Source organism: Pseudopipra pipra, chromosome 3 (genome assembly GCF_036250125.1).
Source record: "Pseudopipra pipra isolate bDixPip1 chromosome 3, bDixPip1.hap1, whole genome shotgun sequence".
In the NCBI taxonomy this organism is placed as follows: domain Eukaryota; kingdom Metazoa; phylum Chordata; class Aves; order Passeriformes; family Pipridae; genus Pseudopipra; species Pseudopipra pipra.
In genome coordinates this window covers 75,082,558-75,105,363 of record NC_087551.1, presented here as the reverse complement: position 1 = coordinate 75,105,363, position 22,806 = coordinate 75,082,558, and the positions used below count along the sequence as shown (strand labels likewise).

Here is a 22,806-nt window from a genome sequence, read left to right as displayed (position 1 = left end):
TGTCTCTAATAAAAATCTCATCCAAAATCATCCTTTCAAGAATTACTATCTCTGTGTAGAAGACAGCCTAATACCTTGGAAAATTTTAGAAAAAACACTAAGTGCTTGGACTCAGAAGCAGAGCATACTATTTGATTTTTTTCCAGTAGTGCAACATACAGAAGAACCCTTTAATAATGCAGTACATGCACTACAGAGTTCGCTTGGTAGGAGGTGCTTAGCAGGAAAAACCCCAAGCAAACATGGGCTTGTCCCCACATGTAAGTAACAGATAACACCAGGCACAACTGTACCATCTGGAGGGCATGGATAGACAGCTCTTAGCTCTCCTTTGGACATGCTGGCCAATTTATTTAATCTTTTTTGTTTCACCTTCCCCCAAAACAGAAAATGAGGCACCATCACTTCCTTGCAATGCACCAGATCTCTGGTACCAGAGCAAAAAGCACTTGTTAGAAGGAGCTCTGAATGGACATAATAGCTCACCTGTTACCATGAGCTATTTCCAACTTAACCATCAGAGGGAAAACACATCTCTTTTTAGGAAGTAATGGAAATACCTATCTGGGGAAACTTCTTCCTACCAGCTGGTAGGCAAGTGAAGGACTTTATGCACAAGATCATCACTATAAAAAAAAAAAAAGTTTTCTCTTTATATGGATGTCTTAATTCTTCTTTCTTCCTTTAAGTCCTGCTAAGATTTTCAACAACATTCTGTGACAGCAAGTTCCACAGATGAGCCCTATGAAATGTTAAAAAACCCCTTTTTTTAATCTCAGGCTCTAAGTCTGTTGCCTTTCAGTTTCACAGACAGCTACTTGAACTCTAATGAGGTCAGTTAAAGAAGCACAGCTAATTTATTTTCTATCATTTACTGTCTTCTCTTGCTGTCATGCCTTCTTTTCATGTTCTCTCCTCCCAGTATTCAAGTCCCTAGTGACATCAAGGCTTCCTATTTTTCTTACCTCTCCCTAAATTCTCGTTAATATGAACACTGCACTGAGAATACACCTCCAATGTACCTAATGAAATCATTGGTTTTCTCCTTCATTTGATCTACAAGCTTTGCTTACATAGCTCACCAATACCACACACATTGCAAATACTTGTGTTCTCCACAATGCTGTACAGGTCTTCCCCCTGAGTAGAGGAAGTGAACACAAAACTCAGGAACATGTGCAGATGATTTCTGCCAATGCACACTCTTACATGCAATTCGTCTACTTTGCGCTCAAAAACTTCATCCACTCAGCTTTGTTAACTTGTTCCTAATATCATGAAAACTCTGACGAAGTTTTCTGAAAAAAAAGACATGCAGTCTCTCAACTGCTGCTGCACAGAGAAGAAGATGTAATCTCCTCTGTCAGAGCTCCTGAACATGCCGCAGCACTGTCAGCAAGGGACAAGGAGGGCTTGACAGGGACACAAAATAATTCTTAACAATTGGTCAAGGAAACATCAACTGTGTGTTCTGCTGTTATTATTTTTCAATGGTAAAAGTCAAATGGGAAAAATAAGCAAGCTGAAAATCTTTTCTAAAAAGATATTTTCCCTACAGTAATATTATTTTAAAAGAAAAGGCTCAAAGACTTGTAATTAATGAGAAAAATCCTGCTTCCTTCACCCCTTATATCTTGTACAACATTACCTTAGTTTTCCTTAGCATTTCCTCTCAGAAGCGATATATGTGGAATACTCAAAGCATTGTTTAGGTTTCCCTCGAAAACTATAGTTCTATTAATATCAACACTCCTCACCGTGCATGACCTCCATTCTGTCAGTCCCACCTCTGGCTCGAGTTCTACTTTCTGCACCTGAGAAGGAAGGATGAATACTCCTTGGGGAAGTAAGACCTATGTAGATTCTGCGACCACCAATACGCTCTTTGTTAGGGAAGTATTTTTTCCTTCATGGTAATGTAGCAGTGTAATACCTATATAGGTAATTATTTGGTGGAGGTTTGAAGCAGCTAAATTCTGTAACTCTTTTCTGGACTCCTCACCTATATGCCACAACATTTACTTGATCCACAAAACTAAGCTTTCTTCCACCAATAAAATTATTCAGTCATAAAAAATAAAGGAAATAAAATTTATATCCTCTTAATATATCAGTGTTGCATTAGTTACTAAGTCTCCAGATAAGTCAGAAGTCTGCAGTCCTGATATTCAGCATAGTGGAAAACCAACAGAAGGGCCCCGTAGCTATGCTCACAATCTGTCCTCGCAAAACATCTGACAGCTGCAACACTAACAAAATTAACAGTGGATGAATTAGTACCAGACGCTAAACAGTTGCTATAGAAAGACTCATCCATTTCTTTTCTTCTTCTCCCCTTCTTCAACCTGGCTACCCCACCACTTGATAAAATTAACACTTGGGATCATTTTTTTCTTTTGCTATTAAATAAAAAAAGCACCACAGATCCCCTTTCATACACAAGACTATGAACTTCATGCCATGATCTCCTCAGACTCTTAAAGAAGCAGTCTGCAGTTGAAAAGGACTGTGTTCCATTCCCTTACTGCTTTTGAGCAGTGAAAATGTATCCACTTGGAGATTTGGGATCCCACAAAATGACATGCCAGAGCTGCAGCTGAACAAGGCCTTTCTTTACAGGCTCTCTGCCCACACCTAACCTCACTCCTATGTGCCTTTGCCTGCTCCTTTTAAGCCCCCCCTTCCTTCCTGCTTTCCTTCCTGCCTGCCTTCTTAGGTCTTCTTTCACTGAGCACTTTTCAATTTTTGAGTAAGGATGCCCAGTTCAAATGTTAGCATTCAAACTCTTGCATACTGCAACATCTGAAGCAGGTTGAGTCCTGATGTCTTACAGCAACATCTAAAAAAAGCAACTCCAGACATTAAATTCAGAAGTATTATTCCAGCATTGAACTGGAAATGAGGGCAAGTGTCAGGCATTAAATTATACAGCTACCTTTACTGTATCTTGAATCAACTAATCCAACATGAAAATATGTCACCATCTAGCTAGGAGATTAAAAAACAAAAATCCATCACAACTCATCAATACCCATTTATCAAAATTTATATTTTTTATATATAGAATCCAATTGTGTCATTAGAGAAAAGTAAGCATTTTTACAGGATCAGCTTTGTGCTACACATGAGGAAAACATTAATAAGAAATTGCTGTTACTTTTTTACTAGATAGCATACTGTAACAACCCTAACAAGTAGATCTAAGCATATAAAGAACAGCAGCATACCATCACCTGCTGACAGCTTCAGCATTTCAACCATTCACATCTGTAAGAAACCTAGTAGTATTTGGAAGTGACTATGCTAAGTACTAAGCAAAACATCTTATATTCTGAATGACCACTCAGTGTGTGCATCCCTGCCATGTTTTGCAAGCTATAAGCAACTATTGAAAATAATGTTATGGCAAAAGCTGGGACTGGGAAGACAATTCCTGGGTCACTGAGTCCAACTCCTGATATCACAGACGAGTTTATCCTATACTATCTGCACAATCTGCTTCATAAATTCTGTACTGAAGAAAGGTATGGTCATATACTGTAGACTTGAATCTGTGATGGGGAAAGAATAAATTAAAAAATAAAAAACCCCAAACCAAACAACCAAACAAAACCAACAAAAGACCAAAAATGAGATTGCAACCGGAATCAGCAAACTTTTATGTAAAATATGTAAACCCAACCCACTGCTATTAAAAGTCCTTCCCCATGCCATCCTCCCCAGTCGTTAACAGACCTGTCTTTCTCTGACATCTCTCTCTGAAATACAAACATTTTGTTTCAGTGTAGTTCTTCCTTTTACACATTCACTCTGTCATCTCTGTAGGAAACTTGCTTGAACTTGTTGAATAGAAGGAGTTTGTGCTAATTCAATATGAAAAACACAAGTAGTGCATGCCTCTAAGATGACTTTATTAACACAACTTTCTGGCAGGATTCAAGAAGCAGTTTTTACAGAGAATGCTGCAGTACCACAGACTTCTTCCTAGCTGGGACTCTTGTAATCACTCTCTTTTCCATTTAAGCTTTGCTGAAGAGTAGAAAGCCAGCTTTAAAAGATGAAAAAAGGCTTTGTAAACATGGCATGACAGAACACTGCATTCTCCTTCTACCACTGCAGACTGCTGAATTTGCTTAAACTCCCCTTCTTCTTTCTTGTTTATCACACCACCAATAAGAAAACAATAAAAAAAAAACCCTTCTGTCGTACCTGTCCAGCCCCCCGAACACCTAACTTCCTGCTAACAGGATGCAGGTGACACTTTTGATATTGACAGTAGAGCTAGAGAAGGATTTATATCTATGTTGTGTTCTGCAAGGATAACAAAAGTAAGAAGTAGGAATGAAGGCAAGAGATGGTAGAAGTGGGCAGATACATGTCTAAACAGCAAAATTCTACTGCCCACATTAAAATGTTTCAGTTTTAGCTGGTAGTTAAAGTATATGACCATCTTAAAAACAAAAAAAAAACAACAATAAAAGAACAGCTAGATAGCTGAGATTTAATACTGCTACACATCACTTGATGACTACAAAAACAGACACAGAGCAGATACAAAATAAATACCACTTTAAAAATACAATGCCATCTGAAGTGCAGTGCATCATGATTATTTCACAATGAATTTGCTAAGGTGGGCTTCAAAACATGTTTTATATCATCCTTTCCCTTGCATCCTTAATACTTACTGGGAAAAAACTACTATTGTTATTTAATCATTTCCCTTCCATTTCTCAGCCAAATTTTATCCTTATAATCACATTTTTTGAGACATCCTCAAAACAGGAGGAGGAGGAGTGAGAAAACAATGTATTTTTCTTCCCTATATATTTTCTTCCAGATAATGCTAAAGAAAGAACACTGCTGTTTGATTCAAAATTACTGTAAGGTCACTTTATACACATTTTCTTTTATAGCTCAAAAGAATCAAAAGGAAGACAAATACAGTAAAAAAATATAATGTTAAGTTTCTGAAGTTGAGTTTTGAGAATAAAGAAAAGGTAATTAGTTATTTCTTTACAGAATTCAATTGTCCCTGCTCTAATCTAAAAGCTTTTGTTTCTTTATACCATATTTTAAATCCATTGCCCAATAGGATAGTCCTGGAAAGCCATGGTAGGAGGCTGCAACTTTCCTAATTCTCTTGCTGCAGAACGCTTACAGTTCCATAAATAATACCATAGCAAATAAATTAACATGCAATATTATTCTTTTTTAAATGTGAGATTCAGATATACCATCCTCCAGTTACTCTGATTCTACAGCTTCTTTTGCTTGTAAGTCAATATTTAAATATTTGTATCAACTTTTAAATAGGTCTTCTACAGGTGTTTTAAAAAGCAAGACCGTTTGCATCATAATTGAAAGCACCTACAAAGCACCACTGTAAACATTTTCCACACCAAGAAACAGGACTTTCTTTAGGGCTTGTAAGCTCTCCACAATCTGGAACCATATGCCATTTCAGTACTGCTTCAAGTCCTTACTTGTTACACTCTTTTTAATTTTGAATTGATGCCAAGGTTAGACATCATTGCAGAAGTTTCCCATTTAAAATCTTACTCTTTTTTACAAAATACCTACATACACTTTGCAGTATTAGCACAGCTTTATGCTAATATGCTAATACACAACAAAACCTGAAAGATAATCCTATTTTCTTCAGTTTATCATGCCCTCTTCTGCCCCCTCACACTCAGTTCAAAGCCCATTAAACATTAGTGGTTATGAACTGGACCATACATTACATGAAGGGCAGGTACAACCCTGGAGTGTAACAAGGAGTCCCACAGCTTTAAAATATGAAGAAAATATTTTCTGGACTGCCCAGTAAAAATCCAACAGCACCTTAGAAAGTACAAGACATAGCACACTTAGAAACACACCAGTAAAAATTAAAATTAAATGAATAAGTAAAAGATACTGACAATACATACTTTTGACAAAGCTGGCTGAACAGCACTTTGGGAGAAAGAGGACCTTTTCCAGCCTCCCTCATACTGTGAAGGAACAAGAACATCGCTGAAGTCAAAGGTCCCGGGCTGGAAAGGTTTACCACCAAAGGATCCTTCAAAACAAAGGTAAAATGCACATCAGATTTCAAAGACTTCTTTCAAGTTACTACATTCATGATAAAGAGCAATGTAACTTTGGTCTTAAGAGTGTTCTGGGGTGGGGTTTTTTAAATGTCGATGTCACCTACATGATTGAAATTACTGAAGAGAAAGCTTATTGTTTAAGCTGTAATAGTTGCAAAACCAAACAATTCTTGTTGAGAAAACTGGTGGTAACCAATAGTTTTGGAAACAGGTATGTCATTGAGCCAGCCTGTTTCTCACAAAAACAGACTACCTTCCTGTATTACCTGCTTTACTCTTACTCCCACATGGCACTGAAACTCAGTTGGAGAGACAGCCCAAGTGACCATCTCTGTGGGCCAGTGTAAGATGGTGCTCAGTGGCTCCCTGTTACTCAACCTTAGGAACGGGGTGGCCAGCTTCTCTGACCTGTGAGCCACACACTGAGATTTCCACACATCCAACAGACACAGAAACACACCCTGTTCCTCCAAGAACCAGGTGCCATGAAGGCACCAGCAGTGGTTCACAGCGATCACAGACCACCAGCTCTCCCTAACACGCTCCAAGGTTCATACATGACCACAGTGCTCCCTACTAGGTGGCCTGACTCTCAGAAAAACAGATTACAACAGCCAGACAAACAATTAGAGAGAGTGCCTCGTCCAGAAAGCAGATCCACACAAAATGTAAGCGCTATGAATACACACAAATATAAAGTATTTGCTTTGTATACACTATGGAAAAGTGGAAAAATGCCCCTTACCAAGAGGGAAGCTGCAGATTTCTACATTACTATTAGTTAGACTACTGCAGCCCTGTAATTTTGAGTTGACAAACAAAAACAAAGACCAGAAAACACAGTCTTTGTTCCAAAGACCTTATTTACATTGTAAGCATTGTCATTAAACAAAAAATTAATCTTTCAACCTTATGGCTGTGCAAGTTTTGCATCAAGCATAAGCCAACATCTCACTGGCTTTCTAAGCCCTTGGGCAAAAACAAGCTCCAGACCTCCATTGTGGCTCAGGATAACTTAGTGAAACATGTGGCTGCTGAGAACTACCACTGGAGGAAATAAAGACAGCAATGCAGTGAATTTCACACTGTTCTTGCCTATACAGGCTATGAACAATACCTACAGCAATGCCAAGAAATCTTCATCATTTCAGAGGTATCTGAAACAGAATACCACCACTCCACCCTCACTGCCACCAAAAAGCTCCCAGCAAAGAGCAGAAAAAAAAAGGAAAAAAAAGAAACAAAAATCTTCTGTAAACTGTTTGCTTTAACCAGCTGAGGGAAAGGGGTATTATCTTTATTGCCAACAACGTATGAAAATCCAAGTCTTAAGACATGACAGGAACAGCAGAATATTCTTTGGATAATAGCCACAGGAGTCTCTTTCCTATATGCCTGCAATGAGCTCGAGGACAAGAAATTTTTTCCTCAGTGAAATTTTGCCTCTCTCATTTTAATCCTCTAGCCTGTGAAGCACATAATAAATTTTACAAGCCTTATCAATGGCTGGGACAGACTGGAATAAAATATTTTATTAACACTTTCTAGAGCCGAATAGACTATTTCCTGTATCATACATTCATATTGAAGAAATTCAATGACAAACAAAAATAAGCCAGCCTCTCTTACTTAAGGTCAGGCATTATTTGATACTTCATGTGAAAGCAAGTCATTATTCCTCCTCCTCCAGGGCTGAATAATGATTTTTGTAAAAGAAATGAGTTCACAGATAACATAAAACAGCTAAACAATTAAAAAGCAAAAGAAATGGGAAAGTAACAGTGTGCCTTTAACAGAGATGTGACTCCCTGTCCTCCAGCTTCTTCCCACAGTTTCCCAGATTTGTATTTCTCAATACATACTTACCAATTGGGAGTCTGAAGCATGACAGATTTTTAACTTTGTTCCTTTCTCCTTCATCTCATATATCAGTTCATTTAGTACATGAGTCTGTGCCAAGTTCTTAAAGAAAAAAAAGAAACATGCTGATCTTTCAATTACACAGTTTTCTTTAGTTACATATTCTAGCTTCAGGCATAGACAAAACCAGATCTATTTCATAATATATAACTGAGGTTTAGGTCAGACCACTAGAAAAAGCACTAGAAAAATCACTGATCTGACTTGTTTCTAAAATTGTATCTATTTCTTTTTCTGTAATTTCAAAATAGTTTCCTAGTAATAACTTTGTTATTTTTGTTGAACAACAAGATTCATTAATTTATTTTTTTATGGTGAGGACATTAGTATCAGAAATCATTTGTCTCTTTTTAAACTCCGCAGTCCCTCTCATCATGCCTCATAAAGCACAAAGACTTCGGCACACTGAAAAGCATTACCTCCCTGAATTGAGGAGAGAAACCAACACATTGTTTCTTTATTTTTTATTACCTTTGACTGCAGATCCCTCCATTCTCTATGATGCCCTAAGTATTAACAGATAACAATCTGCAGTAAATCTACTCCTTACAATTTTACTATTTGTTTACTGAATTTTGTAATCAACACTATAAACACAAGGTAAAGTGTGCCAGTGCAGAACACCTTTATAGCAGTTTTCCCTCATTTGTTCACTCCCGTCTGCAGACATACAGATGTCTCTGCTCAGCTGACAAGCAATGGGATGGTCCAACATAAAACCCGTGAAGGATGCTGCCTTTTTTGAGGATGTTGCTCAACATCAATAGAAGTGTATTAGTACAGCTCATTCCTCTTATTCTATTATGAAAAAATCATAATCAATAAAAGTAATTTTATAACTGCATCCATTGTAGGGGCTTAAAACCGTCACAATTTAGTGTGCAGACATTTACATTACACACAAAGTACCACTACTCACACCACCAGTACAGTAAATACCTTGCATTACTCATAACTGCTAATGCTGAACTACAATTAAAACTACATGCTAGAGTACAACCCACACACATATGCAGTGTGTAAAACACTTGACCTTTTCACTTGTCTCATTACGTACAAAATGCTACTGATCCAAGAATTTTGCTATAACAGGAAATAATCCTGGGATAGCAAGGAGTAAAAAGAATTTGTAAAGGACCTTGAGAAAGCAGAATGAAGACTGGTAACTCAGAACCTTTTCTGAAGCCCACTGATTATACAGATATAGTATTTTTGAAATCTGTGAAGAGAAAGTGGTATGATCTTTTCATCTTACCTGCATGACAGCATTAAAAAAGCAAGTATTTCCTAAGTTATTTATTCCTTTAACTGGAATTGATGCACCATTGCCAGAATTTTTTCCTTTTAGTATTTCACTTGTTTCACTGTTTTCTTCACGAAGACGTAAGATTTTTGATGAACCTATAATTAAACTATAGATTAATATGACTATGTAATTGCATAGTTTTATCAATGTAGTCCTTCCATGATCATGTTTATCAATTGTAACATATGTGGAAAGATACCTTGATGATACTCTAAGATGCTGCTTTATGCAATCTCACCAGTTAAAGCCCTGGGGGGAAAAAATCCCCAAATCCCCCCCCCAACAACTACGTACATCCAACAAAACCTTCCACAATAATCATACTGTCCCATAAGGCTGTAACTTCTAAAATTATGCAAGCAATAAATAAAATAAAATGAGCTCTGTTAGCTTGTTAACAATAGGCAGTTGAGATATACATTCATCAGACACATTAGAAACACCACACAAAGGCTGCTTTTTGGTGCATTTGAAGAGAGGTAACCAAAAGTTACCACCTGAATGCTGCAAGTCTTTATCAATTATTGCACTCCATTCGAATTGCCTTGTCAACAGCCCAGTTAGAGTCATTATCAGTTTGCTCAAATACTACATTTGCTCTTCAACCCACCTCCCTTTGTCACAGCCTGAGGACTTGCTAGTACAGCCCACATACATACAGTGCTAGTGTTTTAATTTCAAGTAACAAAAATTTTTAAAACTATGCTACCAGTATAACACCCATATAATTCCCTACTTCCCTTATTATTTAAATAGATAAGGGGCACTAAAGTTAGACAGTCATTAACTTGTAGCCTAGAGGTAATGGAAAGACTTGAGATAACAACATTTAGTCTTGAATTCTACTAGCAACTTTCATATTGTCATGGTTGCAGGACTAAATATGAACATTACTGACATCTGCAGTGTCTTAAATATTGATTAACAATGCACGTCAATGTAAACGAGTTATGGACTTAATAGATGCCAAGAACTGTGATGCTACAATCTCTGTCTTGACATATGAATTCATATATTTGTTCTAATGAGTTTCACATTGAAGTCTCATTAAAGTGTTCTTGAGAAATAACTAACAGACCTATTTACGTTAATGAAATTCTCATGCCGAAAGGTTCTTTTATGTACACTCCTAGGTAGCTTCTTGCTTAGAAGATGAAAAAATATAATTATATAAAAAAGAAGTCATTAAAATAGCTGTTGTATCTGGCAACAAGCTTCTAAAGCAGTCTCCCTGCACCCTACAGTGCCATCAAGGCGTAACTATTCTTACAAATTGTATCAGAGTTTGTCAAAACACAGTTAGAGGTGCTTTGCTGTTTAAAAACATTTTTAAATGTTCTTGTTAATACCGCTTACACAGCTTTAAATTACTCCACTCGGATGGAAAATTTAAGACAGTACAAGGGCAAAGTAAAAGACTGAGTTCTTGAAAAAGGAAAGTGTTTTTAAATGCAACAATTGACAAACGAGCTGCTCACACCCTGAAATACTCACTGTTTCATGGGCTACAAGTAGCAACACCTTTTAATTGCCATGCTTACAAGGGGCATGCTCATCCACCCACACAGAGCTTCAGAACGACCATAGCAGGGGAATAGGGGCTCCAAATATCTGCAACTCAAAAGCATTGCTCACTCTCCAAAGTTTAATAACATAAGTGGAGATGTTCTCCCCTCAGAGAAGTGGGCCATGCAGAGTAGTGCTGGGGAGAAGAGATGGTTAAAAAGGAAAAAAAAAAAGAGGGGGGATAAAACCAAAATTGTGTAAATAATTTGTGTATTAGTATACCAGAGTTGCTGCATTTATCCATCGGCATTCAAAAACATCTGGGACAGCATCTTAAAGTAAACAATGTTCACAAGGCCATCTGGACAAAACTGCAGGCAAAAATTAAAGCATAAGCATATGGAAAAGCAGATTTTTCTCTTCCCTTTAGCAGTACAGGATGACAAATGTCAAACCTAGATCTGTCCACGCTTCACTGTGCTATGCTTTGCAGCACCACCTGGCTCTCCTTGCACAGCCACCAAATATGGACAGCACTGCCACAGCGGACCATATCTGCAGGGCAAACTCGATAAAAGCATTTCCCTTCATGGTTAAATGGCAGCTTCACACAAGTAGCAAGGTTCCATTTGCTGAACCTTACATATAAATTATTTAAGGGAGGGAAAACAGAGCCAAAGCATCCAGCTTTGTGATAAGAGCTGGATGAATACGCAATTATAAAACACAATAAATGAGAACCAGACATCCGATTACCACAAAGCTGGATAATTAGCATAGGGATAAGGAGAAGTAGCAGTAAATTGGGAAAAGGCCTGGATGTTGTTATTGAAGTTTAGGAACCTCCTTTCACTCAGAAGGTTTTATTAACTGCTTCTTCATTTTTTAATAATTTTACAAAAACAATCCACATGACATTGTATTAGGTTTTTTTCTATCTGTGAAAAAGCCTTGAAAGAAAAGTTTTGCTTTGACATTACAAACATTATCTGCTGCCTTGCTTATAAGACAGGTATTTTTAAGGACATAGACAGAGCCAGAGGAGGGACAGCAGCTTTTAATTTAGCTCTGCTCAGTGTCCCCAGCTCAGTGATAAATGACAGACAGGCCTAAAGCTGAATGTTTACTTGACATGTGAAGAGTTGGTCAGTCTTAATAGGACATGCTGGTAATGACTGTGATAGCTAATACTTCTACAGATTGGGGCTGGAGGGCCCTTCTGCAAGATTAACCCACGGCTACAAGCATGTTATTAATCAAAAGGCTAATATGTAATTTTTTAAAGTGACTTTGCACTGAACAGCTGTTTCATGGACTCTTGCTGGCTCAGTCTTGCAATCCTGTAATATTTTAACAGGCATGCTTTTGAATATGAAAAGTGACTTTTAAGCCAGTATAGACACAAGAAGGATCCCAGCAAAAGGATTCCATCAAAATGGCTGTCATCTGCTGCTAACCACAAGGACCTTTGGCTCCTTGCCAAACAGGAGAAAAGAAGTAGTCCAAGTCATCCATCCACATGCAGTAATACTTCTTATAAAGGACCTTATTAACATTAATGAGAGCAAGGTGGGTGAAAAGCACAGAAGTAACCAAATTCATAGACCAGATTCTGTTCATAGTTCATTAAACCATCTTTCAGAGAGTTGACATGGTAACCCTCAACCTCTCCGCCCTTCTCAGGTAGTGTGGCCATCAGCCCCAGGCAGGCCTGTCCCTCCACAGCAGGAACAGAACTATGCCTGGGGCTCACACATTCATTCTACCCTCTATTGGGCTCTTTCTGCTGTTTTGCTGCAGAGGGGGCCTTCCATATCCAGTCACATAAGGAAAACTCTCACCCAAGTCGTGCCTTGACCAGCACAACCTCTTTTTCCCTCGACAAAGTGTATCTGGCTGCAGAGACGCCCTACCTGAGCACTCTGCCAAGACCCACTAACCAGCTCTCCATACAATTCATCACACCCTACTGACCAACTCTTCATAGGCCTCTGGTCCCACCATGACATCCATCTCCAGCACTCACTCCTTCAGCCCTAAGACAGCCGCATTTGTACACAGACACAGCCATCACCCTGTTCTCCCCCATGTTAGAAAACTCCCTTCCCACCAGACCCATGGGCAAGAGGACAGCAGTCAGAGACCGATCCTCTGCTACAGCTTTTGCCTGCAAACCACCCTTTTCTTGCCATTCTTTTCTTTTGCCTACTTCTGCTCACTTGTATTCTTATCTCATAAGCTCTCAGGAGGCAGGGAACATGATTTTGTCCCACAGCTGCACAGCACCAGTCCCTTAACTGAGATTCCTAAACCCTGCGTTAACACAATGATTCATTCCACGAAGCAAAGCAAGTTACTGGACCAGGTGTACAAACACACATAGTGCTGACACATCCACTTGCAAAAGATGTCCAGAAAATTTATCATGTGTTCCCTATCCATTTGCTTTGCCAGTATTTCAAACACTTGTAGTGCACATGGACTTCTGTACCGCCCTTGCTGAAACTGAGCTGTGCCTGGGGGTGCAGATGGTATGCAAGCAAGAAGATAAATGACATCAAATTTTTCTTTCAGCTAGGAGAGTAAGCACTTTTGCTCATCTTTTCAATGCAACTTTTTTTTAATTAAAAATGAGGGTTCCAGGAACACACACTTTTATTCCAGGGTCAAGCCTTTTCTATTGAATACAACTCTGGTACTTCAGCTGAAGGTCTTCACAGTAAAAGCAAGGTTAATAGACTGCCTTTCTTTTACCAAGTTCTCATCATGCTGTATTATGAAATGCTACTAAATTGTCTGGCACTCCTTTTTTATTTAAAAAATTTAGATTTTTTTTTTGTTCAACACTGTACAACAATGAGACTCTAACCCTTAGACAAACAGCACAGTTTTCTTCTAAAATGGTCACTAGCTTTACATTTTAAAAGCCCAACTTCTCTTGTAGTGTTACAATCATACGAAATTAATGATCAAAAAACTGAATCTGCCACAATGTTATAAACTAAAGACATCTGCACAGTGAAAGAGCAACCTATTCAAGCACACGTTTTGATCCTCTGCACTCGGATGATTTGCGCTACACTTTACAAGGAAGTAGGTACATCGACAGGGAAGGAAAGACTTTGTAAATAAAAGTGACAGAATGTCTAAAAAAAGTTTTTACCAGTGATTCAGTTTTCATCCCTTTGCAAGGTGTATAATTAACCACAGCCCCTAACAAGTATGCATATTAGAAAGGAACAGGATAACAGAAAAGAAAAAAACCGATAACAGAAATGTCTTTTTGCTGAAGTGTATTTCAGATTTGGAGACTCAATATATTCTGCTTTACTTTGCTAGTTAATTTTAAATATACAGAATGGTCTTACGTGATTCCAATGTACATATAGTAAAAATCACTTATGAAATAATACAATTTTTTTCAATGTGATCCTTTGTCAACTGCTAATACCCACAGATGAATGCAAATCTGAAAAATTATTCATCACACTGTTTGTTTTTCCATACAAGTCAACAACTATTACTTGTACTGTAAAATTATATATATTTTTATACATCTGTTATTAGATGTATAAAAACAGAAATAGATATATTAAAATAGAAATCAAGTTTCTAACTTTCATTTATTGGCAAATCTGGGCAGCTAAACTTACTAGCGAAATCTCATTCCTCTGCTTGACCTTCCCAACAACAAATTTAACTAAGAAATTTGAGAATATATATTCTTTCTTCCCATTCTATTGCCACACAAACCAATTTAATTAACTGCTCTACAAAAACTATGCAATCTTATGTCTTCACCGACATCTAATTTGGCTTTTGTAAAGGAAAATACACATAATATTCACTTTGAAGACTGCAAAATAATTTGTTTTCTCCAGCAAATGAGCAGACACACAGATTGCAATGTCTCAGCATGGTTCCTGTGTACTACATGTGCATTATGTCCATGTGAAGCTCACAAGTGTGCCACACGGACAATACTGCACCTGCCTTTCTGTGGAAATCATCATGGCCTGCTAACCTTTTCCACAAAACAAATTTCTGGGTGGTATACCCTGGAAAGCAATCTTGTTTTATTCTTCTATCTTGTGTCCAACATGACCTTTTAACCAAACAGACTCCTTTAAAAAAAAAAAAAAGGGGGAGGGGGGGAAAAAGCAGGCATTGCTGGGTACAACAAACCATAGGATCAGATGCGAAAATCACACAGCTGCAAGCATTCTTTTGGGAACCCAGCACTGGGATTTATCTCAATCGCTTAATGTAATTACAAAAGTCAGTCATGTAGTAGTAATGTAATTTGCACATTTTTACAGCTGAAGTGAAGTTGAATCTTTATGAGAGGCCGAGCGAAAAGCAGGGATCCTGCTGCCACACTATTCCACCACATTAGTACCAAATGACAAGCATTTTGCTTTTGTTTATTTTCCAAGATGCATTAATTAGGAAATCTATATAACCCTCCCTTACATGTTTAAACTGATCATTTTATCTTTAAATGAATCCTGCACTTTTGAGAACCCAAAAAAAACCCTAGCAACCTTCATCTGCTACTTATATCCATGTTCATACTGCATCTCTACAGAAATTTCTACACAATATTATTTGAATTTTAATGATGCACCCTGCCAACCAGTTGTTATGACAAAAAGAAATTCAGACATAAGACAAATTGTTGTTACAGTGCCACATTCTGATATGAAAACTGTCTTCATTTTGACTGCTTTTTTAGGAAGAAATGGAAAAGCAATGGGAAAAAAAAGCACAAGACTGATTTTTAAACGAGAAATATGAATTGAATTGGTAATTGTCAGTTTTACACTGCTTGTTTCTCTCCAGTTATTTTTCATATTTTTTTAAATTATTTTATGTTTGTATATGGCTGAATATACAAAATAAATTTTAAAAATCTATGCCAACTAATAATTTCAAGCATGACAGTTACACTGAAAATATCAATAGAACATGAAATAAAATGCTAAACTAAATAAAAATTAAACGATACAAAAGTAGAGTTAATTCTCACAGTTATTCGTTGTGCCCTTTGTGTTCTGGACAACAGCAATTACATTTCAATTTCAGATTCTGTTTTTTAAAAATCATTAAAGGTAGTCTAATTTAAATAAAAGAAAAAACCTTACATAGATTTCTGTAGGGGAAGTAGCAAGTGTGTCATTTATCAAAATGAACCAAGAATGCCAACTCTGGTTGAGAGTTCCCTGTCACGCATTTCTTTTACAAATACATGACTGTTTTCCAGCCTCTTCCAGCAAGGAGCCTGGCCAAAGCAACAGAGTGTCCCAGGCAGAAGCTTTTTCCTCTTTTCCTTGCCACTTAAAAAATCCAGCAAATCATCTTTGGGCCAATGGTCCCAGACCTTTTACAAATGCAATCCAAACTTCTCAGCACAGCCACAGTTTAGAGGGTTACAGACTTCCATTTTTAAAACATCACTGGAAGTCCACAGACACGCTTTTTGCATGAATACATTACATTAACTGAAAGGAACACTACAGCATTTTCATTTGCAGGAAAGTTGCAACAACCACTTATTACACATGAACTTGAAACTGAAGAGAAACTGAAGTGAACAAAAGTAAAATCACATACTGTATTTTCATGTCTCCAAGAAAAAAAGATGCAAAAAGTAGCAATTTATCAATTTATTACAATTGAATAATTTAACATATAACTTGTGATTTGATCAAAATATAATATTTCTAAGTTGCCCTTCATTTTCTCCACTCAAAAAATACATAACAACTCTTAAAACCAGTAGAATTTATGCACATGGAGCTAGAATACCTAGTCTAATTCAGTAAGGCAGTCCTTCTCCACTCTTACTTCTAACCAGTTGATTATCTCAGCTAAAAAAATGCAACCAATTGTTTTAAAAGTTTACTCAAGCTGGTTTTTGAGAAGAAAATCTGAAATTCAATGCACTCTCTAAGTCACAAGCCAGAAATGCTGCCAAGTATGTTACAGCAGAGATGAGTAATGTCAATGTTATCAAGAGCAGACAGCTGAGGGCCACATATGCAAAGTTCTATCGACAATCACATATATTGAGGTCTATTAGGCTCCTAATATAAGAAAATAATTTAATACTATCTTCTACTAATAGAAATAAGCACTTTATCAATTAAAACCAAATAGCAGAAATGAACATTACATACAACAACAGAGTACTAGAAAATCCATTCAAAAAAAATATAACTGTGTAGAATGAATTTAAATCAGAAAAATTATAGCTTTGATACATCCATGATAGGGAAATTCAAGTCCTTTATAGTAAATGTATAGTGTATGCTTCAACATATTTTTTGTGCATTACTTTATATTGCATTATATTTAAGGTAACAACTTCTCTATTATAATCCTTTTTCATTATAGACAAAATTTGGAAAAACTATCCTATAGTGCCCAAAATATTTTTCAAATATTATCAAACAGTACAAAAAAGTGACATTCTGTTTTGACAGGCATTACTTGCCCAAGTAGTTGTGCAATTACAAATTACATTACAGTCATATTATATATAATTTTTTAGTTGTATTTTTAACATGACTCAAAATCTGAAATGTTCAGTCAGTACATTACAGATGTCTCCAGATAAAGCTTTTTGTGCAAACTTACTTGGTTCAGCCCTGGCACCATGTTTTTGAAGAAAGTCAACTATTTGAGCCAGAACCTTTTTGTTGCAATGTGTTGACAGCTCTTCATCACATTCATAACACCTAAACAAAAGAAGAAACAAACCGGAATTCAGAGTATCTGCATGCACCTCCCAGCTCTAACAAGCCTCTCAAGCAACCTTACAAAAATTACTTAAGATGTAGGTTTCAATTTTTCACACTAAAAAGAGAGATGGAATTGAATTCCCTCATCTTGTATATGCTCATCTATGGATCAGTCCCAATTCACTTAGAGCTTTAAATACTATCAGACAATTCAAAGGACAAATTAATTTTCTCTCCAGAAAGCCTCCCTTTCCTCTGTAGAAAGTATTAATTTTATCTGTCAGAATCATTCTTTATCATGAGAAGACACTCCTTTAAGTTATCTGTATCCTTATACACAAGCTTACACAAACCCCTGCATACCCATTCTCACCATATGATCCACGTGCTGAGGTTGATAACGATGCAATGAGGTTCTGCGCGTGCTGTTTGGAAGTGTTTCAGAGAATGCTGGCCTTCCGAATTCTTACTGCATCCCTAAAAATGGAAACATCAACACAGTAAGGGGGGAAAAAGGGAAGAAGGAAAACACTATATTATTAGTAAATAAATGACAAAAACTTCACTTTTCAAAATTAGACAAGAAGCTATTCTGCCCTACCCATTTAGCATTCCCAAGGATTGAAAGGATTTAACATCTATTATAATCCAGTGTTATAAAGATACCAATTAACTTTTTTTACTAATAAAGGAAAATCAATGACAACACAAAAACAAAACCTCATCTTCTCTACATAGAGATTCATTAAGGTTTCTTTTAACTGAATAGAAATAATTCCTAGCTTTTGGAAAAGTATTAAATAAGTATCAATAGAAAATGATGCCATTCACAAAAGTAAGAATGCTCTAAAAGTTGTGAATGAAACAATTATGTAGCATATTTGGCCCACAGAATATCAAGGAAAGGACAGCATAGGTAACCCTCACTGCTCAAGAATGCCAAATACATACCAGACAGCAAATGAAAAAGGCAGATAAAGTGTTTTGCACTAAAAAGCTACTCAGAACACACCATTTATATACAGCAATTTTGAGAGAAAGCATTTGCAATTTTTCAAGTATCTACGGAGTGGGACTTCCAAGACTGGTCTCTGAATGAGACATGAGTTTTGGAAGCTTTTAACAGCACGAACATGAAGAATCACACAGAATTAACTCTTTTTAAAAACCCTCTAACTAGAAATTTTCAAACAAGATACAGGAGTCCTCCTCAGATCTAGTTAACTATCTTCTGAAGCCTGTGAATAGCATGTTTCTTTCAAAATTAAATCTGTTCAGATTATACTGGGAGGAGCTGGCTTCTGTCCTTACTATAGCAAAACCTACTGAAAGTCTAAGAAAATTGTGAAATGCTTTGTTCAGGCAACTATTGGCTGAACCGAACCTGACATTGCCCATAAACTGAATTTTTCTGTATCAGGCTTTATTCAGTCACAGGAAAGAAACCTGTGCAAGCCCCTGGGGTCAGGACCTGCTGTTTTAAACTCTGAGGCCAAGATTTGACATTATAATTGATCCAATCTAATGACTAGCTGCCATGGAAGCAGCATTCTCACTCTGGCACTGTCCTTTCTCCCTGGTTTCAATCAAATCTAGCAATTGAGTGTCCACAGTACAAGCTGATTCAGCAATATACACATTTTGTTTTTCTTTCATTTGTATTCGTGGGAACTTCTCCCAGATGAGCCATCTGAATGGATGCATTTTGCAGCCACACAGTTCCTGGTGCCAATTCTCTGTAAATGGCAAGAGCATGCAGATGAAGAACAGAGAAAAGACAGGACTGTCACTTACTAATCATGATGACAAATCACACTGTAACACACAAAGCTAACCCAAAACTGCCAGAAAACAAAACAAGAACATAAGGTCACATCCCACTTCCCTGAAGAAGCTGAAGCATGGACTCTCACAACTAAACACTTATGTCACACTCTTTCACTGAAGGTAATGAGAAGACAAACAGACAAGGGCTCACACCAGTCATATCCTTTAGAAAATCCACCTAAATTTAGCGCATGTGCTCACCTGAGAGCCACACTTGAGACACAGCCATATGTCTGAAGGTGCTGTGGGCTCACCATCACTCATCCGCCTCTCCTTCAGACATTCTGCACATATGGACCAGACACTCTGAGCCACTGCTCTCTTCACATGATGCACATCCACTGCTTGGCTCACGTGCTGGCAGGTTAAGCCTAGAGAAAACAACAGATACTCACCTTATCCATTAAAAATAATAGCTATGAAAGGTAGCATGTGTATATTACAAGAGCATAATCTCTGACGAATTCAACATTAGGAAAAAAAATAGCAAAGAACTAGCATAGGAAAGATCAGCCAGCTGCTCCTCATATACTGAATTTTATGAAGGACCTATTTCAGTCTTTCTGTAATGAAAATTCTTTTCAAGTCAAGAAACGCCATCTCTTAAAACCAGAAAACTACTTCGTACAAAAGTACAAGCACTACTTCTGTACAAAACCAATTTCCCCGGGTTTTGACAGTAAAACACTATATAAATCTATTTTTGTACACAATAACACAGGCAGTTGACCTTCTTTTCAACCCATAAAGAAAGATTTGGAAATACCCATGCATCTCTAGTACAACTGCTCATTCTGAACACAAATATCAACCATTCTTCTCTCTCATATTTTTTGCACAAATTCCACTATAATAGCACAGCATAAGGTAGGTTTGCAGTAACCTCTGAAGGCTATCTTGTCCAAACCCTCATTCAAAGCAGAGCCAAATACTAATTAGATCTGTTTGTTCATGGCTTTGTTCAGCTGAGTGTTGAATATCTTCAAGGACAGAAGTTTTACCAACTGTCAGAGACTGAAGTGTTTGATGATTTATGCATTCTAGGAGACTTTTGCAGGCTTTTGACTTTTTGATGGGCAACTGGACCCATCCCCCCTCCTCCAGCGCAGAAGATGTCAAGCCCCGAAAAGGCGGGAAGAGCCGAGCTTGCAGGCTTTTGACTGTTACACTGTACCTCTGATGGCCCATGGGAGCCCATCCCCCCCCGCCAGTCGGGAAAAGGGCGGGAACCAGGGCAGACGCAGCAGCTCTTGCGCAGGGCCCAGGGAGAGGTTGGAGGCTCGAGGTATGGCCCGTGACACTGACCATGGCATAACTTCTTGGAGTGTGGGGGCTTCCCTCCTTCACCCCCAGCAGATCAAGGCCACCACTTCAACTGCCAGACATGGAAGCATCGCTGGACCCTGTGGGCGGTGACTATGGACATCTGTCCTCTCTCAGCTTTTCTTTCCCTTACTCTCCCTTGCTCTTATCCTGCCTTTCTCTCCCCTATGCATTTTTCTCCTCCCCAGAAAGGTTTTGACAGCACCCAAAAATGTTAACTTACCTATTGATTCAAAATTGTTAAAATAAGTCTTATCAATATATGTTTTCATACACCGATTATTTAGTGTCGTTTTGCTTTAATCCACCCCAAAGGAATTTTTGATAAAACCTGGGTTACCCCCCCCCTTTTTCCTGGGGCGGGTCGTAACACCAACTCACTAGAAAATCAGTTTTCTGTCTCACCACCCTCAGAGTGAAAATAAAATAAATTTCCTCACACCTAGTCAAATTTTCCATAGCCTAACTTTTGTCTGTTGCCTTTACTCTTCTCATTGTGGACCTCCTAGAAGAATCTAGTTCTGCCTTCTCTGTAACTACCATCAGGCAGTTAAAGAAAGAAATTATACTTTCACTCCATTGGCTAAACAAAGACATTCCTTTTAGCCTCTCTTCCCACATCATGTTCTCAATTTCCTTAACAATGCAGAGGCGGGTGATCCACTGGCCTCATTCTGACAAGTAAGTGTCTTTCTTGTAACAGGAAGCCCACAGCTGGACACAGTACTCCAGGTGAAGTCTCACCCATGCTGAAAAGATGGAAAGAATCATGTACCTTGCCTGCCCCGTACTCTAATTAATATAGTCCTGCATACAGTCAGCATGAACAGCACAGCTTGGTTTTATTCAGCATCAGCATTCAGCAAAGGACCCCCACGACCTTTTCGGCAAAGCTGCTTTCAAGCCATTAATTCCCACCCTGTAACTGCATGTGGTTATGCCCAGGTGCCAAACTCTCCACTTGCCTTTGCTGAACTCTAACAAGTTGAACTCTAACAAATGCCAGCCCATTTCTCCAGCCAGTCTAAGTCACTCTGAATGGCAGACCTGCCCTCCTGCATATCAACTGCTATGAAGGATGCAAAGTGTAACCTTATAATAGCATTATGCAGCTCTCTCAGCACCTTGAGGTGCATCCCATCTGATCCCATGGACTTGTGGACATCCACTTTGTTTAACGGTTCTCCATCTTCTTCTCTAGACAACGTTAAGAGTCTGCCATTGGGCTCAGGGGTCAGAGAGGATCAAGTGAAGAATTCACATGTGAAGACAGAGGCAAAGTAAAAATTGATTTCCTCAGCCTTTTCCCATGTCCTGTGTCCCTAGGTCCTCTGAACCCTCATGCAGCAGATTTGCACTCACCTTAGCTATCATTTTACTGTCATGGTATCCATACAGGCCCATCTTACTCTTCATACCTCTCATCAGGTCCAACTCTGACTGAGGTTGGTCTACCTAATTCCTAATCCTGCACACTCTGAACCTCTGCAAGGGCAGCCCAAATATGTCATCACCCTCTCTGCCCTTCTTTTTTTTCCTCTGAGTTTATCTGGAAGCTCCCCACTCAGCCAAGCAGCCTCCTGCCACATGTGCATGACCTTACAGGGCGAGGAAAGGACTGTTCTGCTTTGAAGAGGTTGTCATTGAAGATCAACCAACTCTCCAGCCCTTCAGGGTAGGCATGTAGCACAAGAAATGATCATGTCATAAACAACTGAGTGGGGATATTTCGTTACACATTCAAACAAGAAAAGTATTTCACGGTACTTTTTTTTTGTGGTTTTCATCAGTCAATATGGAATTTATTAGCCCTAACCTCAGGGACAAAAATCACCTTACTTACCTGAAATATCATCTGAAGAGTCCTCATCCTGTGGCCTGTTAGGCCTTTTGCTTCTCTTCGGCTTCTCGGAGTTCGTTCTTGATGGATCTTTCACCCGCATCTGTTACTTCCTAGGAAAGAGAGACAGATGTTGCTTTATTGTTATTGCTGTGTAAATGCTTCACCAAATGTAATGAGTTTGAACTCTAAAAGCACAAGATCAAATCACACATTCAAACCTCACTACACAGTTTTAGGCTT

The 22,806-nt window shown here is 38.1% G+C and overlaps 1 protein-coding gene across 6 annotated transcripts in view; it reads right to left on the bottom strand.

Moving 5' to 3' along the window:
* The window catches only part of USP45 (ubiquitin specific peptidase 45), a 52,390-nt gene that overhangs the window by 21,941 nt on the left and 7,643 nt on the right, over window positions 1-22,806 (bottom strand). For 4 of the 6 annotated variants that reach the window (XM_064649900.1, XM_064649899.1, XM_064649897.1 and 1 more), the window contains exons 2-8: window positions 22,567-22,676; window positions 19,602-19,771; window positions 17,947-18,050; window positions 17,470-17,570; window positions 9,274-9,419; window positions 7,965-8,060; window positions 5,937-6,067 (exon numbers count right to left, since the gene is read on the bottom strand). In XM_064649900.1, coding sequence (XP_064505970.1) covers window positions 5,937-6,067; window positions 7,965-8,060; window positions 9,274-9,419; window positions 17,470-17,570; window positions 17,947-18,050; window positions 19,602-19,771; window positions 22,567-22,666 — 848 coding nt within the window. In that variant the 5' untranslated portion in view covers window positions 22,667-22,676. Of the gene's footprint in view, window positions 1-560; window positions 743-3,028; window positions 4,049-5,936; window positions 6,068-7,964; window positions 8,061-9,273; window positions 9,420-17,469; window positions 17,571-17,946; window positions 18,051-19,601; window positions 19,772-22,566; window positions 22,677-22,806 lie in introns of those variants that run through there. The other 2 variants (XR_010429331.1, XM_064649901.1) reach the window with 2 other exon arrangements.